This window comes from Astyanax mexicanus, chromosome 20 (assembly GCF_023375975.1).
Source record: "Astyanax mexicanus isolate ESR-SI-001 chromosome 20, AstMex3_surface, whole genome shotgun sequence".
Taxonomy (NCBI): Eukaryota; Metazoa; Chordata; class Actinopteri; order Characiformes; family Acestrorhamphidae; genus Astyanax; species Astyanax mexicanus.
The window spans coordinates 9,135,146-9,154,424 of record NC_064427.1 but is presented as its reverse complement, the minus strand read 5'-3'; the positions used below and the strand labels follow the sequence as shown (position 1 = coordinate 9,154,424).

At 39.0% G+C, this 19,279-nt stretch overlaps 1 protein-coding gene across 49 annotated transcripts in view; it reads right to left on the bottom strand.

Moving 5' to 3' along the window:
* Positions 1-3,353: 3,353 nt before the first annotated feature.
* LOC111188804 (protocadherin gamma-C5-like) overlaps positions 3,354-19,279 on the bottom strand; it is a 100,205-nt gene continuing 84,279 nt past the window's right edge. For 36 of the 49 annotated variants that reach the window (XM_049468743.1, XM_022681048.2, XM_049468744.1 and 33 more), the window contains 4 exons: positions 10,992-11,050; positions 10,398-10,451; positions 8,096-8,208; positions 3,354-5,609 (listed from right to left, as the gene is read on the bottom strand). In XM_049468743.1, the coding sequence (XP_049324700.1) occupies positions 5,377-5,609; positions 8,096-8,208; positions 10,398-10,451; positions 10,992-11,050 (459 nt within the window). In that variant the 3' untranslated portion in view covers positions 3,354-5,376. Of the gene's footprint in view, positions 5,610-8,095; positions 8,209-10,397; positions 10,452-10,991; positions 11,051-12,452; positions 15,255-15,313; positions 16,006-19,279 lie in introns of those variants that run through there. The other 13 variants (XM_049468763.1, XM_049468758.1, XM_049468751.1 and 10 more) reach the window with 5 other exon arrangements.

Genomic DNA, 19,279 nt, shown 5'->3' with positions numbered 1-19,279 from the left:
AACGCAGCCAGCGTTAGGCCTCAACCATTTTGCAGTTGCAGGGAGCCAAATTGACTGAGAATGAAATGTGTTGAAATTATGACATTATTAAATTTAAAACCCAATGTGAATTATTTATGATACGCTCATCTTTTTTGTCTTTAAACATTGCATGGGGCACCTACTCTACTACTTAAAAGCAGCACGTTATTATTTTTGTGCATAATATAATGCCCCCACCCCTATTGCCTGAAATGGCACGGCTCGGTTTGCTCTGTTGGTTGTCGCCAGATGTGACATTTTCCAGTCAAATAAATAATCAAAAAATGCATGGAGGCGCTAAATCTTGCGCATGTTTAACCATTTTTAAAGTGTATGTGGCCATTCTATACAAAAACTTGTCCAGTGCAATATTTGTGTAAGTTAAAAACTTAAAATAAAATAAACAAATAGGATGAAAAATCGTAACTTATCTGGCAACCTTAGTCCTAACTAAAGTAGCAACGCTACTTGAGTTTGGCAGGAGACAAGTTCACCGCGCGAAGTTGCTACTAAATGGTAATTCAACTATGAAGCGAAGGTTTGAGTCTGGAGCTGAGAAGAAGAAAAAGAAGCAGAAAGATGAGGCCCATGCATCCCTTTCTGGTGAGTAACTTCGATGATAAAGGTTTAAATAGTTTTGATTACTTCATGTTCAGTGGTGTTGCCTGAGCTAGTTACGTTGGCTTTGCTGATTTGGTAGCTTTAAACGCTTAACTAGAAACTAATCTGGGTATTGCAAGGCACGTGGCACGTTTGCAAATAGTAGTAGTGTAGTTTGAAGATTTTTAGTGACTTTAATAAAAAATTAATAAACAGAGTAGCCTACCTATTGACTAATGCCGTCAGTGCACTATCCAAATGGTCTGTATGACAGCAGGATCAGACAGCTCTATAGATTTTGACAGGCTGATATAAATACACCACGAATATAAACGATAATTTCATAACCTTTAAGGCTGGCTTGTGTAAATGACGTGTCCACTGCTTAAAATAGACATGCATCATTTCATTTATTATTTATACATTATAAATAGTACTCTTGTGCTGTTCTTCACTGTTATTGGCCTTACTTATAACGTTGTAAATATTCACAGTTACATGTGTAATTTTAATAAATAGTAAAATTTTGCGTAAACCTTTTGTGTTTGTGTGTGTGTGTTATGCTTGACCAGTTATGCTTAGGGCCTCCAAAACCTTAGCAGCGGCCCTGTTCTAGTGCTATTGGGTTACTTTTACATCCCGCTGGTGCTGTGGTTAGCAGCTAATGTTAACGCTGCTGCAAACAGCCTTAGTGCAGAACAAAAAATTCTTCACTGAAAACTTACCCTTAGACAAAAAATTGGAAATCTAAGCTTACTGTAAATAAATGGGAGCACTTTACTCACCCAAATAAACAGTTTTCAGGAGAGAAATTTGTGTAGATTAACATTCAGTGCTCAACTGAAGAAAAACTTTTTTTTTTAAGAATTACAGTTTTGTTTACTTAGGCGCTTTCCCATTGGAAGGGAAACATTGTGACACCCTTGCTCATTCGAGGTAGACATCCTTACTAGTGTCCCTTAATACTCCTTATAATCCGGTCCGTCTTATGTACGAAAATAGACCAGAAAATAGAGGTCAATTTTTAGTTTAGTACACAATTTTAACAGACAAACAATTACCCGTATACTGTGTCAAAATTACTTAATGAATGGATCAGAAGTTCTCTATGACCTGAAATGAACCTTTTTCCATGATTTCCATTGTAAGTTTAGAAAGTTTCATCTTTCTCCTGTTAAGCTGCTGTTTTGTAGATACTTGTTGTTTATTGGACAATAAAACAAAAAAATATATGAAACCTGTGTAACAACAGTTTAGCACAAACGCTCATATATTTAAAGAATATCAAGATTTAAAAATGTTTTTTTCAATATTACCCAGCCCTAGTGCAAGCTTTAGTCAGTGGGTTTAAACACCAGTGGATTTACTGTTTAATGGAATCATTTTAAGGTTTAATTTTAGAGGTAACTTAAGGAATTGTGAGGGGGTCTCTCAGATATAAATGAAACCCTTATGAAGTGTTAATAAGCCTGGTATGTGTATCAGTGTGATACACAGTGTGAGAAACGAGAAGGTGCATGCGGCCGGTTAGCTCCTTTTGCAGGCTCAAAGAGACGGAGGCTGCAGCGTCAGAGAAAATGCTCCTTCCTCTCTCATCACCAAGGCAACCGCTGCAGTGGTTTGAGGTGTCGGCCATTTCGTGGGCTCATTCTCTGGCGCTTGATAAAATGGAGGTTTATTGAGAATTTTATTGAGATCTTAGTGGCCAATGCGATTTTGCTGCCTTCAAGTCAACCTCGTACATACAGTATGACTTTGAAGCTCGTAAAAATATGATCTGATTTCTATTTGAGTGTTTTTTGTTAAAAACTATTTTCAGCTAAAAAGGGAAAGTATGAGATTAAATTATGAGCAGGAGACTTTAAAAAATATATTACTTATCTCTTTTTTTAAATGTGGATGAGAGTAAACCAGTAAAAATAGATTTAAATCGTTACTGTTAAATCAGCATTTTTTTTTATTAACATGACAAATTAACCTGACTCATACCACTCAAGTTTGTGGTGGTGTGCCTGTGCACTTATCTCATAAATATAATATTTCTGACATGACTAGAAGGCAGCATTTGACATTATTCCACCTCATATCAATTTTGCTATTGGGTCATCATTATTAATTGTTATCTGGATTTATTGTGTCAAAGGGAACAGCTATTTAGATAAAAACAACAACAAATAAATCACTGTTTTGTGTGTGTTAGTAAGGAAAGCGTTGTCATCGAGCTTTACTTCCTGAATGGGGTTTGCTGCGTCATGCACATGAGTCATACGCACATATGCTTTATGTGGTTGCAGCAAAACTGGGGCTGCTGATCATGGGCACCAATATATAGACCAATCATTCATAACATTAAGAATGCATGACTAATACCGTGTCGCATAGAGGCACATATTTCACAAGACCTCTGAATTATTTCAGTGATGTCTGTAATTCCTATGTAATTCAGCAGATCCTTATAAGTCCTATAAGGTATGTTGGTTCACTGTTTGTCCCTTTTTGGAACACTTTTTGTAGGTAGTGGAATAAAATCTGACTCATGTTTGGAGATGGCTGAGATTCTTAAACTTTCCCATTTTTTTACCCATTTGTAGTCAATTATGTAGCAAAAACATTTGTTTCCATTCTTTTTAAATACACAGGAAATCTGGGGAGTTTTGCATGGTTAAAAGCCATTTTACTCGGTTTTAACAATGAAAGTCTTTTGGAGATCAAACAATCAATGGCAGACATGGTTGTGAGTTCTGACAAACTTTTATTTGAAATGTAAGTGTTCCATTAGTAAACAATAACATAAACAAATAAACAGCCATATAAATATCTGCGTTATAAAATAAAAGCATAACATGAAGCGCTAAGCTTTAAAGGAAGGTTATCACGGTAGAATACAGAAAGGTATTCAAGCAGCAGACAGACATTTAGATAGATATATTTATATATATTATAGGTTCATAGTTAAACAGACAGGAATGGCATTCCGGTAGCATTAACAGCTGACTGTAATTACAAACACAGAAGACTATAGAGAGGTGGGTGGTGGGTTGGGGTAAGGGTAGAGCACGCTAGGAACCATAGGTTTGCTTTTTTTTTTGTTTCTTTTTTTTTAAGCTTTTGATGTTCAGATGATTGAAGAAATAAAGTAAAAGAGAAGGAAAAAACACAAAAATATGCACACATTTTCACAAGCCCTATAAGCTACTAAGCTGCATGTCTTGCGGAGACTGCAGGTTTTATGTACAAGTTGAGTTAGTCAGTGAGCTCGAAGCTTTTGTATCTATAGCACTACACTTGATCAGTTTTATGTTTTTTTATGTATTTTTTCTTTTCTGTTTTTCTAAAAAATACTGAAACATTCCTGTGTTGGCCTGAACCTTGTGGCTCTAGTTTATACAGACAGGTTACATACTGTATCTTATTTACACTGTGATGAAGGGTTGGTGCATTTATATTAGGGTTGTGCAGAATTTTGAGGAGTAAGGAGCTCCTCATTCCACTCTCTTGAAGCTGGCCAAGGATGGAGTGGCCTACCGAGAGTTTAAGACCAGTTATCTGATCTGTTGTTCTTCTCAGTTGGAAATGTCTTTACAGAAATTGCCTTCATTTGCGTGAGGCCCACTTTGGAGCATCAAACCTGCGTACAGTGCTTATGTTACCCAGTGCCTTTCTAACTTCTTCTCAACCCCAAACATAGAACCCAAGCAAATGACACACCAACCCAGTCATCTTCTGCTTAAGCACTTTTTCATCACTCTTGGAGCACAAGCCCCTGTTCACTAACACTCAACCAATATGGCATAACACACAGGCTAACAGTCTGGGTATCTGCCACCTTATCCAAGGTTTTATACATGGCAAACATTATCTAATGCAAGTCCACAGGATTGATATTTACGACTATTAATAGTATCGCAGTAACATTGATGGGTGTTTCTAACTCGCTTTTTAGAATGATACCAGGTTTTTACTTTCTTAGAACTTTTCAGTCCAGCTTTTCAGTTGCTGCTGGTTTACAAAGAAATGCATTCTCTAATTCTAATCATTTTTAGCATTTACCGAAATTTGCATCGTTGCTTTAACATCTTTGCCACACTGCATAGTTCATTTTCAATACCCTTATTGATGTCAAAGTGGAGCATGCAAAAAAAAAAAAAAATGATATAATAAGGGTTGGGGCAGAGCTATGGCACATCCTCTTGAGAATTCTAACATTGACATTTTTTTTAAATATTTGTCACAACAAGAAGGATCTACTTTGCATTAAAAAGAACACAAAAAACTTAACATGACAAAGAATCAGTATTTTTTTTTTAATCTATCTTACAAGACAGACTTCCCTGCGTAAAGGGTCACTTTGGGATCTAAACACATCTCATCCTACTATGTCCTTCTTGATGTTGCAGTACACCAAAAAAATACCAATAATGATTAAAGGAAGTGGTGAGTTACACCGTAGACTAAGAAATACAAATTCAAAAAAACAGAAAACCAAATACAGCTGAAATGTCTCAGAATATTCTGATTATAAACCCCTTAAACTCTACGACTTCCATTCCTTGCAATTGTAACGAAACATCCTTAAACAGTAGCTGTGATAGAAGGTACCCAATCATCCTGGATAGTGTGTATTAATGAACAATAAGCCTAGAGTTTAAGGGGTGTCAACATTCTAGAGAGGGAAAAGCTAACACGTGCAGAGGAGAAATGCCCGGATCTATATAGCTCAGCTAATTCTCCCTCTGTCTGTTCTCTCACTCCGTCTTACTTCTTGTCTTTCTTGGTGACCTTCTTCTTGCTGGCCGGAGTTGGGGCAGCCTTTGGAGCCTCTGTTGGAGGCAGGGCTTGTGGTGGGGGTAGAGCCTGCTGGGGCATCTGCTGCTGCTGGGGGTTAGCCGTAAGCGTAGCGGTGCTGCCTGGGATGTAGACGTTCTGGCGGTAGTCAGGGACATACTGAGCATTGTAGCGAGGACCCAAAGTCGCGGTAGCTTCATTTGCTTTAGAGGGAAGAGAGAAAGGCATGGGGAAGGGAAGAGGAAGGGATTTAGGAAAAGAGAACATAATATACAATTTAAAAATAACATACAAATATGGTAGCTTTCAAAAACATATGTACTGAAATATAGATTGGTATTTATTGCTGTAGTGTGCATGCCTGCTCATATGTTGGTAAGACAGGCAAATCAAAAACTCTGCCAAGAATCTGCTTAAAAATGTAATAATCTATTTACATTTCTACTGTATAGTGTTGCTTGCAAGGCAACCCAAAAATACATTAGAACAAAAAGCCTTCTGCAAAGATATTTTAAGACTTTTAAATACAAAAAGCATTTTAAAGCTCCCATGGTTGTGTTCCAACCATGTTCCAGCATCCTAAAATGTGGTAAGGTGTGATGCCATGACTACAGCATTACACTTTTTTTTATAGGGACAGTATAGAAATGTATACTTATTTAATATTTGTTACTTTCTCTCAGCAAACAAACACTTTCAGGTAGCACTGCAGAATAATTAGTATTAGTATTATCACATACCGACAAAGCATTTTATTTTAATTTTTGTTTGTGACCAAAATGATTTTGTATTACATTGATTTTATTTTATATATATATATTTTTTGGATAGTAATAAAGCACTGTGCCTGAGCTGAGGTGACTTACACTTGCCTTTCCCTCCCCCATGCATTACGTATGCTGTTACACACACCCCCCTCCCACACACACACACACGAATATTGCTTGGATGCTGGATTACATGTTTCACAGCAACCAAAAAGCTATTGCTACTACGATTGCTTACAGTCTATGCCAATAGACTGTATGATGTGTGAGAGTTAGGCAGGTGCTAGTGGCTTCCTGACAAAGAATGCCTTTGTTGTATTTCTTGGCCAGATCAAATCATTGGTGGCTTCAATCCTTTGTTCATAAGACTGGTGGATTTTTGTGTCAATGTTACTAAATAAATGGTGAACAAACCTAATTCATAATGTTTCTTTATTTTAAATGAATGTATCAGTGAATGTATCAGCTGGTCTTTAGAACTCTTAGAAAATTCTCAGAAATCCTCAGAAAGGGAAACAATCGTCACACACAGCGATAACCCAGTGCTGCATTTGCAGCCCCACTGCAGCTGTGTTTCTGAGGAAGAAAGAGCCTTCTGTCCTTTACGACTCCATTACTCCATTAAGAGTCAATGGCTGCTGCGCTGCATTGTGCTCCCTGGAAGCATCTCTCTTTTTTCTGTCTGTTCTTCCATTTCCCCCTCTTTTGTTTCATCTCTCCTTTTCTGTAATTCAGTAGCCACGCACAGGCAGTCTTGCATAGAGCATTTGACCTTGAGGTGAGACATCCTTCGTTGCAGGAATAGCGGGGTTTGTCCAAGAGCTATTTCACTACTATAAAAATACAAATTATATAAAATATAGATTGCCTAGTATACCTAGGGCCAGCTGTCACTATTTAAAACTCTGGGATCAAATTAATGGTTCTGTACAGCTAAATAAAGCTTTAAAAAATGTAAAGAATTTTAAATGTGTCCAGAATGATAAACTCTTAATTTTCTCATGTGACCAATTAAGGGTACAAGCAAAACAGTGTAAGTATTGCAGTTTTGTTTTGATGTTTTTGCAATATTTTGATGTTTTATGATCATTCATAAAAGACATTATCAAATCCCAGTTCAGCATTCTTACTCTGAGAAGTTAAAAAAAATGCAGGGCTGCACAGTTTAACTGTAACCCAGTGTAACTAAAAATATTTTAAATCACATTTCAATTATTTTAATGCATTATTACATTAAAGGGATTCATGTATGAATTTGTCTCTAAAATTTAAATAGCTATGTGTACTCTTTTCCTTAAAAACAACAGAATTATGGATTGCTTTTGATATCCTGTCAGAACGGGCCTTTTTTTCCATGTTCCAGGATGATAAATTTAATGTTCATAAATGTAAGAAAATAAAAAAATAAAACTTTAACAGGAAGAAAGGAAGTTTTATTTTTGTAAAACTAGACTTTATGGAATACATATAGAAGAATTCTCTGCTAGAAAAAGTATTTTAAAGGTCTAAATAATCTTTGCTTGATGCAATATGTTCTTAAGCAAGTGAAATGTTCATCTCACAGACTTTCATCTCACAGAAACATTAAGAAAAATGTGTTTTTTTATTGAACAAAAAGTGGTTCTCATCTATTTAGACTTGCTCCACAAAGATGGTGGAATCCTGCAGGCGTTCATCAAAGCTTTGGAACTGTGAAATGGTAAATGCTGCAATATGCACCTAATTCATGGAGACATGGGGTAAAATAGACAATAACTATTTTTAGGAGACCATTATTGATACATTTCCCCACATTTATGATGTGCGTGACTACTTCTTTTTAATCCTTTGAGTTCATAACAGTACACAAATGGAACACCATTGGTATCCCTACATTGAGGGACGGAGAGATTTGATAGACATAGAAAAGGAGAGATACTCACCATTCGCTGCAGCCATCAGAGCCTGGAGCTGTTCGGCTTCGGTGGGGGGGTTGGGCCATGGTCCCGTCCCACCTACTGCACCTGCACCAGCTTCCTCAGGACGAGGTCCAGCTCTGCATGACACACACAGATGCAGTTAGTGACTCATACCCCACCACACTCTGACGCTGACACACACACAGACACATACACACACATAGAAACATGTGTACTCCTGTCGCCAAATCTGTTAGCATTAAACACGCCAGGCTTATGAGCTGAGACAGCCATTTTGAATGAGAATCAGCGACAGGACACAGCAGAAAATGGAGGCTGCAGTGGAACTGAGCAGAGGTGGTCAGAATATAATCAGACAGGCAAACAGGTCAGCACACACACACACACACACTCACAGAGAGATAGAGATAGAGAGAGAGAGAGATAGAGAGAGAGAGAGAGAGAGAGAGAGAGAGAGAGAGAGAGAGAGAGAGAGAGAGAGAGAGAGAGAGAGAGAGAGAGAGAAACACAGAAACACATATTGATTTTCTGTTCTTGCTGATAGAGAGTATGGCCTCTGCTCTGTATGTAGTGTAGGGTTAGGCTAGCCTCCTGGTTTACCCAGCAACAGTAGAGATCTTTAGATTAAGTAAACATCACACGGAAATCTGTGTGTATGATTTCACTGCATAACAAACTTTTAGTTCGTTACAACCAATCAGTCTAATAGGGTGAAAACTTTCTCTTCATTGTGTTGCTGTATTTTAAAATAGTGTATTATTATACCTGTGCCATGAACCACTGAGCTTGTTGCTATGTAAAACTAATGGACAGTCACTTAATCAGTTCATGTCTTGAACGTGTTTCGTTGTTGACTTTGTTTTGCCCCTAGTCTATCTATGGATAATCCCTATCATTTATACAACATATTGTGTTTTTATTTTTGCGATTTTGCACTTTTTTGGCCTAATGTAAATCAATCCTGACTTTATGGAGAAATGTAGTAAAAGTGACTCAAAATAAAATCATTTTACATTGACTTTCCCTGAAAGCCATTTTGAAAACACAAGATTTTTACATGATATTGATGATATATATTTATATTCATACATATTTACATAACATACTAGTGGCTGCATAAAAAACTATTTTCAAATTGTAATATTTGAACAGATCATTCTAAGCATATATGCTTTATGTTTTTATTTGTTTTACCACTTACAAAACAAAAGCAATAGAAATCGCAAAATTGTGTGTTGTAATAAGCTCTTAGTTTATACCTGTGACCAAATTACTGGTGTGAAAATACTCACATTTTTCATCATATTGTAAAACTTAATTTTCAGTTATTTGGGAAAATACACCATATCAGCCGTAATATTAAAACAACTGGCAGGGAATTTTTGTTAATAACATTATGTGGTTCAAATGGCACATACCAAAGGGTTAGTATATATTAGGCAGCAAGAGAAGTTGTGGTTGTAGTTCTTATGTTGGAAGCCCAAGGAACCAAACGTGGTTCACAACCAGTTAACTGGCAATAATGTGATCTGTGGATGCCATATCTCTTAATTTACACAACCTAATGGATCTACCACATTACTTTGCCAGATACCTCAGGGCACCTTCAGAGGTTTTGTGGGATCCATTCCTTGAGGGGTCATGTTGGATGTTTTGTAGGCTAGATGGTGACCTACCCAATATTAGGCATTTGTATTTAATTATCTGGCTGATTGGTGAATATGCCAATGTATATTCCTTTTTTGGTAAGTAGATGGTGATGAAAAACAAATAAAAGTAATAATTATCATTTTTTTATTTATAAACATCAAAGAAGAGTGTTAGAATTAACCTAATAATGTGCACTGACTTCTCTGCTGTTACCCACACAAATATATCAACACAGAAAACTGAAATCAAGAACAAGACAACAGAAACATTCTCTACTCTATGAGGACAGACTAACATAATCAAAAAATCCTACAAAAGCCAACACAAATCCATTTCAAAGAAACAAATAAATGGCACTTTACTAGGCAAGGCTACACACAGTGCAACGGTAACCTACAGCGCAAGATGCAACACATAGTCTTCAGCGGTGTACACAAGTCCAAAAGCCTTAGGTCTGAGATAACAAAACCATTCGCAGCTTCAGTAGACAAAGACCAACACTGAGAGGACGATTGGACAGTGTGTAGTTGAGCTGGAAGACACACTGAGTAGCTCTAGAAGACCTTGACAGAAAGAAATCCCCACTACAAGCAAGGCTCCCCACATGAAGCCAAGCTGCAAAACACACTACTCTCCTCCTCTTGCTCCACTCTACCTGGACTTCTCGTAGGGAGTCCATCTCTGCTGCAGGGTGTGGAACCTGTGCTGGCTGGAACACAGGGATAGGAGCATGGGGCTGTCACTCGCTCACCCGTAGGCCAATCACTTGGGACATCTGACATCTTGCTGATGTAATATACTAATACTAATACTTAATGTTATTTTCTTCTAGTATATTGGCCCTTATTCGTCCTTTGCATTTCAAAACTGACCTGCAAATGACTGTCTAATTACAATCTAATGGTGGTACATCACCTATACTGTTACAAAAAAGTATAAAGGTGCTTTAAATGTTTCTGTGTGCAACACTATAACAGGACCAATGTTGGTTCCATTAGAAAAAAAAAACTAAACGTCTGTAATAGAGATGTGTGGTGTGAAGAACTTTTTAAAAGTGTAAAGCATTTTCACTTGATTTAAAAGTCTTTCACATTTTACATACTCATCTCTACATACTCAACAAACAAGCACCTTTATTTTAATAGTGTATTCGGTAAGTCACAGCTTTCTCAAAGATTAGTCTATCAAAAAAACAGTACATTAATTTTGTGAAAAGTTAGAGCATGCTAATTTAAGAGGAATCACTTACCCACTTGGTCCGGGTCTCTGGTTTGGGGGCATGCGCCAGTCATTGTTAGGTGGCTTTTGCTGTGGGAAAAAAAGGAGAAAGGTTGTGGTTAGGTAATGATCTGATTGCTTAGTGTTAAAACGAATGGAACCCAGTGTCAGAAACACTGCTGTGATCTATCTCATGATAGCCATAATAGGAACATGATTAGCTGATCATCTGATGATTATACACAGAACAGGTAGAGCACAGCAGAGGAAACATATTGACTGGAATGCTGAGTAGCTGAGTGTGATATAGAACCAGATATTCAGATATCAGGTAGTGGAATAGAGTGTATAAATAATTAAAAGAGCTATTATGTGGTTACCACGCTTGGATACACTGACACAACAGGAATGCACACTGTTTGACATTTAACAACATAAGAATAACTCAGTGCATCACATAGTTAAAAGGCGAAGGAATACACACAAAAAAGATGGATCTTGGAATTCCTTTTGGGAGCTTATAACCTAGATCTAATATATAATGACCAAAAAGATTATATCAAATACACTTATCATTTCCAAATAAATAAGATACAGCAAAATGAAAGCAATTACTTACATGAATGACACGTTTGAATCAAGTACATTCAATTCATTCAGTGTGTCATATGCATCATAAAGCTTCTAGCAGTGCTGTCCTACATTGTACACACAGATGATTCCTGATCTATTGTAAATTCTTAATCTTTTTTTATATTCATCATCTCATAAGTCCTGACACACATCTGCTGCTTCTTCTCAAATGGCCCCACCCTCCATACTGTGCTGGACTAACCCATGTTCAAAGAGGAGCACGTGTGTGGCTCTAATGTCCTACTGTACTGATCCACTAAACCCCAGACAGGATTACAGTTCTCAGGCCAGCCCTCAAACCACTGGCAGCATTCCCACCCACACGTGCAGTTCACCCGGCCTAGACTGAACTCGACCTACTGCCAGTGTCTGCCAACGCTGCCTCTAAAAGCATGCTTCCTCAAAGCCAGGGACATCTATGCCTTCAAGCATAAAAAAAAACACATGCACCCACTTCCTACACTACATAAATAATGCTTTTTATGGTCTTGCTTGGTCATCAGATCCGGCAATGATATAAGCATGACATATTTCTACCAGAGTCAATAAACAGAATGCATCAACAGAGGACCAAGTGTGAGTCATAAAGGCCAGAAGCAGTGGATCATATCAACAGCCTTTATGCCTTTGTAGTCAACAAACCAAACAAAGTTTTATTGGACCTGTTGCAACTTCTCACACAAAGAATTTTTAAACACTTTAGAAATCATATGAGTGGCTCCTGTTTTCATCTGTTTACACTCTTTTCCATTTTTATCATGTTCCCGCCTCACTTTCAACAACAATAATGTATTTAGAAGTTTATGAACAAGATGTTGATAGATATATTTTTATGTGAGTGCATGTACAAAACACTCACCTTTGAAAATGAGCTACCAAATAGTCTTCTAGAGAGACTTGTGCTTAAGGCACCGTTTGGTGTCTTCACAAACACAAAGTCACTCCTGCTGGACATGGTGGAGAAGCAAGGTGTGTAAGTGTGCTGATAAGATTCCTGAGGGCCCCCCACGACCTCCAGGTATCTAACTGGACCATCAGTGTTCAGCTGCAGGTGAAAGTCCTTGTGTTGGTGCTGATGCAGTGCATGCTTAAAGCCCAATCTGTGCATCAAGCAGGCCAAGTGGCCATGCTGCCCAAGCCATCGCACTACTACTGCTGTGATAGTTAGGAGGGATACAGCTATAATGCAGGATAAGGAGACTATGAGGTAAAGTGTTAAGTCTGAGGAGCTGTTAGTCCTTCTGGACGGTGAGCTCCTGCGCTCAGAGGAAACATCTGTTGCTTTCTCAGCCACAGTTATGTTAACAGCTATATTGGTAGAGAGTGAAGGCTTCCCATTGTCTTGCACTAGCACTATGAGACTAAATACATTCTTATCTTCCTCTTGGGATAACTTTCTAGCTGTTCGCAACTCGCCAGTGTGGGCTCCAATGTGGAACAGTGCTGCATCTGGTCCAGTCAAACTGTAGAACAGCCAGGCATTGTGACCACTATCTTCATCCACACATGTAATGCGGTTGACAATGTGACCAACACCAGCATTGCTGGGCACCAGAAATGGCAATGTACCCTGAGGGGGGAGTGCAGGGTGTAAGAGCCTGGGTGAGTGATCATTTTGATCTAGGATAAACACATGGACTGTTGCATTGGAGCAACGAACTGGAGAGCCCTGGTCACAGACCTGTATTATGATCTGGAACACATTTATCTGCTCATAATCAAGTGCTCGCATAGTATAAATCTGTCCTTTTTCAGAGTTAATGTAGACATATGAGGACACAGGATAGCCATGAACATTGCTGTCCACTATGGAGAAAGACAAAGTGGAGTTCTGGCCAACATCTGGGTCAAATGCAGACACAATCAGAAGAGGAGCATTTGGAGCATTGTTCTCAGCTATGTCCACTGAGTAGGAGGGCTGTGAAAAGACTGGCGAATTGTCATTAACATCTGAAAGGCGAACCACAAAAGATTCCTGTGAAGAATGAGGTGGGGTGCCAGAGTCTGTGGCTGTCACAGTGATGGTGTATTCAGCCATAGTCTCCCTGTCCAGCAGGCCTTCAGTCAATATGGTGTAGTGATCCTCATAGAAGTAGCTGATTTTGAAAGGCAACCCAAATGTGATCTGTACCATCACTTCCCCATTTTTCCCCACATCCTCATCTCTAATACTAAGAATAGCGACCACAGTACCTGGGTTTACATCCTCACTTAGTTCATGCAGTAAAGAATTTAGGGTAATTACTGGAATATTGTCATTAATATCAATGATTTCTACCTTAAAGTTGCAGGAGCTCTCCATTGGAGGGCTACCTTTGTCACGAGCCTGCACTGTGATATCATACACGTGTGCTTGTTCATGATCAACTGGACCAATCACAGTGATATCTCCAGTGACAGCATCTACACTAAAAAGATTAAGAATATAGCGAGGTGTGTATTTTTCAAAGGAGTAGAGTATTTCTCCATTCAGACCGTGATCAGCATCAGAAGCATTGACTGCTATCACTAATGTTCCAATAGGAGAGTTTTCTAACAGAGTTACTCTTTTTATAGGCTTATGGAACTCTGGAGCGTTGTCATTAACGTCTAGAACGTTCACAGAGATGAGAGTAGTGCCAGATCGTTCTGGTTTGCCACCATCAACTGCAGTTAAAATCAAACGAAATGCTTTTTGTCTTTCTCTATCCAGGGGTTTATTTAAAACTAAAATGGGAAGCTTAGTACCATCACTTTTTGTTTCTACCTTTAGCATAAAACAGTCATTAGAGCTAAGGACGTAAGAGCTAAGGGAGTTGACACCCACGTCCGGATCAAACGCGTTTTCCAAACGAAACGTCATTCCTGGCGAAGCAGCCTCGGAAACATCCAGTGATGTGCAGTTAGTTTGGAAAGCTGGTGCGTTGTCGTTCACGTCCACAACTTCTACAGTAACACGATGCATTTCTAGAGGATTCTGGAGTAGAATTTGACTCCGAATGTGACACGACGGGCTTGTTCCGCATAGGCTTTCCCTGTCGATCGATTGCTTAATAACTAAAGCTCCAGTTGTGGTGTCTACGTCGAAGTACTTAATACTAGACTCAGAGAGGATGCTAAGCTGCCTAAGAGCTATGCTGTGAACGTCCATACCCAAATCCTTAGACATATGACCAACAGTAGTCCCTGGTTTGGATTCTTCAGCTACAGAATAGAGAAGTTCCGAAGCTTGGACTTCAAAGTAGAAGTAATAAAGAGAAATCCAGATCAAAATCCGAGCAGATGTCCTTTTGTGCATCATTTTGGACTCCATTGCCAGCGAGACCAACGGTCGACACAAAAAAAGTATTTCGATTACATCGTCCAAAATATAGCATATACGAGAAAAATACAGCAACCTATTTTTATTTTAAAATTATACAAAACATTCGAAATGTTCTACAAGACTACATCATCACTGTGCCTGAGTTTCTCTTTGTCTAAGTGCTTCTCGAGTTTGTGAGAGCAGCTAGCAGGTGGGGGTTGCTGCACTACAAAAGCAGCGCCTTGCTATTGGACGAAAGTTGTCCCCCAAAGAGAGACAAAGACAGAACTTTTATGGGTGCACCAGAGAAACAGATGTCAGCCCAAACACCCCCCCCCCCTCTCCCGCAGACACACGCACACAAACACATACACATAGGGGACCTCAACCAAAAAGCAGCTTTTTAAAATTATTTTATGTCTGTAGACTCGGCTCACCTGCTGACTTTCAAACGTCCAGGTGCTGTCAGGTAACGACGCATCAAGTACGTTTAGTGTGTCTGTAAAATCTGTGGTGCTGCTGGGCTTCACGAGAGTGAAGTCACTGAATTCGGACATTGGAGAGAGATAGGAGCCGAAGGACTGACTCTGAGACATCATGTCTCCTCCCAGCACCTCAACATACTTAATAGGTCCGTCAGTGTTGAGCTGGATCTGCAGGTTTCTGTTGGGATTCTTATATCCAGAATCACTCCGTCTGATACAGCAGCTCGAGCTGCCTCTACTGCTTCGAGCACATTTAGCCAATAAGATAAAGAACGTCATCAAACACAGTAAAGAAACGGAGGCGAGAGAGATGATCAGATAGAGTGTGATTTTACCACTTTTCTTATTGAGTTCTGTGGTTTTCTTAGAGTAGTCTGAGATGGGCTCATTAAAGCCGTCCTCAATCAGCACATCCACGGTAACTGTGGTGGACTGCACTGGTTCTCCGTTGTCCTGTATCTCTATCAGAAGTCTCTGAGAGGAGTCATCCTGCTCTGAAAGCGAGCGTTTAGTTCTCACCTCTCCCGTGTGTAAATTGACGCTGAACAGAGACGCGTCTGTGGCCTCCGCGAGCCTATAGGAAATCCAGGCGTTATGGCCCGAGTCAGCGTCCACTGCTGTGACTTTAGTAACGAGGTGTCCAGGTTTAGCGGAGCGGGGCATCCTCTGATGGGAGACAGATCCCATGACTGCAGAGGGGTAAATCACAGAGGGGGCGTTGTCGTTCTGGTCCAGAATAAAAACATTAACTGTAGCGTTGCTGCTCATAGATGGAGAACCGTGGTCCTTTGCCTGAACTTGGATCTGGAACACTTTAATCTTCTCATAGTCAAAAGAGTGCATGCTAAATATGCTACCGTTCTCTGAATTTATATAGACATACGACGAGAGTGGGATATCCTGAGATTTGGAACCAAGTATAGAATAAGATATTTTTGCATTTTCTCCAACATCAAGATCGACAGCAGACACAGAGCCAATAATAGAGCCCGGGTTGTTATTTTCCCTTACATACATTTTATAAGACCTATCACTAAAAACTGGTGGATTATCGTTAACATCGAGTATTTGAACTGGAATCGTTTTTTTGCTGCTCAATGATGGTGAGCCTGAATCAAAAGCAGTAATTTCTACTTTATACTCTGGGAATATTTCCCTGTCCAAAGCCCCTTTTGTTACTAAGGAATAGTCATTGGAAAACGTTGGTTTCAGTACGAAAGGCACACCATGTTGGGTCTGAAGAGACACCTTCCCATTAGTACCAGAGTCAATGTCACGTGCACTTATTAAAGCCACTACAGTGCCACTGGGGGCGTCCTCTCGCACTGGGCTCGGTTTGGAAGTGAGCACAATTTCGGGAAAATTGTCATTTACGTCTAAAACGTCTATTTGAACGGTGCAATGACCCTCCATTTCAGGAATGCCTTTGTCTTTAGCACTGACTTCAATATTATAAGTAGGAGTGGTCTCAAAATCCAAATCCCCGTTCAAAACGATTTCTCCAGTTTTGGAGTCAATGGAAAATAATGAACGTACAGTTTCGGCTGTGTGCTCCCCAAATGAATACTGTATCTCACCATTAAGACCTTCGTCTAAATCTGTTGCATCGACTATTAAAACTGCACTACCTTTAAGAGAGTTCTCTAGAATATTTACTTTGTATACAACCTTGCTAAATACTGGATTATTGTCATTATTATCAAGTACAGTGATGTTTATCTGAGACGTGCCTGATCTAACTGGGTTTCCACCATCCAGTGCAGTCAGTAGAAGCTGGTGAACTGCTTTCTTCTCGCGGTCAAGAGCTTTCTCTAAGACCAATTCTGGTATTTTACGACCATCGCCGATATCCTTAACCTTTAGACTGAAGCACTCGTCTTTGCTAAGCGTGTACGACTTTAACGAATTGCTTCCTACATCTGGGTCCTCCGCACTTTCCAAAGGAAAACGAATCCCAGGAACCGTCGACTCTGCTATTTTTAACGCGCGGCTAGTTGACTGGAAATGAGGGTAATTGTCATTTATATCCTGTATTTCAACTTCTATCCTGTGGAGCTGGAGAGGGTCCTCGATAATAACCTGGACTGGCAATAAACAGTTCGCATTTTGTCCACAAAGACTTTCTCGGTCTATTCTTTCATTAACAACCATCTCGCCCTTCCCTAAATCTACGCTGAAATACTGCTTACCTGTTTCAGATGCTATTCGTAACTTACGATCATATAGCTCAGCTATTTTCAAGCCTAGGTCTTTAGCAATATTTCCAACAACAGACCCCACGTTCAGTTCCTCTGGGATTGAATAGCGTGTCTGTCCTTCTGTTTTATTCCACAAAAGAAAAAAGATGAACCAGCAGAATAATTGGCATTTCCAGCGTCCAAACACCGTCCTCTTTGTCATTTTGATACAAAATCCAATCAGCAATCAGATGAAAAATATAAAATCCCACAAAAATGCACTGATTCTTGTCGATTTCGTGCCCCACTTTTATTATTATAATCCATTTTTAGCACCGAAAGAAGAGCATCCCCGTCTCTACTGGCTCTGTGCATTGTACGATTCACTGCACCGAGTGAGGGAGTGGATCTCTTTGTGTTATCCTGTATATTATTGGAGCTCAGAGAGGAGCTCAAATAACCAATGGCAGGGAGAGCTGTTTCTTAAAGACACACCCACCGCCACTGTCTTCATGGACCTGACTGCAACTGCAATAGTAGGTTGTTTATTGTTCATTTGCACACAGCAAATTCTGTTTATTTATTTTTTTAATAAACTCCCTGAGAGTTAATATCAACACATTTTAAGTGTATATGTGTGACCATCGAATACACTCTATGACAGAGTAAATGTGACTCTTTTCTACGAGTTGGCCTTTTAACTCTGTTCAGGAGTTAAATCTGAACTGTTGTGGGAGTTAAAATATTTATCCTATCTAGAGTAAAATACAGCTCTCAGCTGGAGTTAATTTTGCCATAAAGTCCTCCACAGTGTTAAAAATGCAAACATTTGTTTATTAAACTAATATTATTAAACAAACATTGTAGTATTTTAAAACCCTAGAACATTTAGGAGTTAAAATGACAACAAAAAGCATCATTACTGATTACAATAACAATTTCATACTGAACAAGTAAATGCCAGTGTATATTTTTTCATTGCATGGCAGCTTTAATCCTGCATTGCAGTTCTTAGTGCATTGCCAGCACTTTGTCACACTTAACAGTGCAGAAGATGGTAACTTGCTCTTATAGCCAACAACACATCGGTTAGGCAAACAACCATTATATAAAATATCATGAAATACCTCATAGAAGGTAGCACTGGTGGGCAAGACTTCACACTGATGGTAAGCTAGGATTGGGGGACACGCCCATTGGAGAGTTCAGTGACGCTCCTTGGAATAAACTATGAAATACTACACCGTCCAAAAAAGATCCCCTCAACTCAACTTGTAGTTTAGGTTGGAAAATAAACTCACACAATTTAACACTTTCACACATTTTTGTTTATATATGTTTTATATCTTTATATTATAATTTATAACCTTAACTATTATTGTTGCTAAGAGGGTAACTCTCAGCGGTTACAGTAAAAGTGTAATTAATACTACTACTACTACTACTACTACTACTACTACAACAACTACTACTACTAATAATAATGTTCTATTAATCACTCTAAATGTAAACTAAACTAAAAGTCAGTTATTGGAAGAAAGATGAGACCACTGCTTTAACAAAGCTTCTTAATTTTCGGTTATTATATGATATGATTAGGACAAGATGTACCTATTTTCATAAAAACAGAGAAAATTGTTTAATGAATCCAAACTGAAACTTTATACAACAGAGTCAAGTCGCTTTCTCACATATGAGTGCTGATCGCACCATGTTTCAGCACCGCAACGCTGGACAGCTA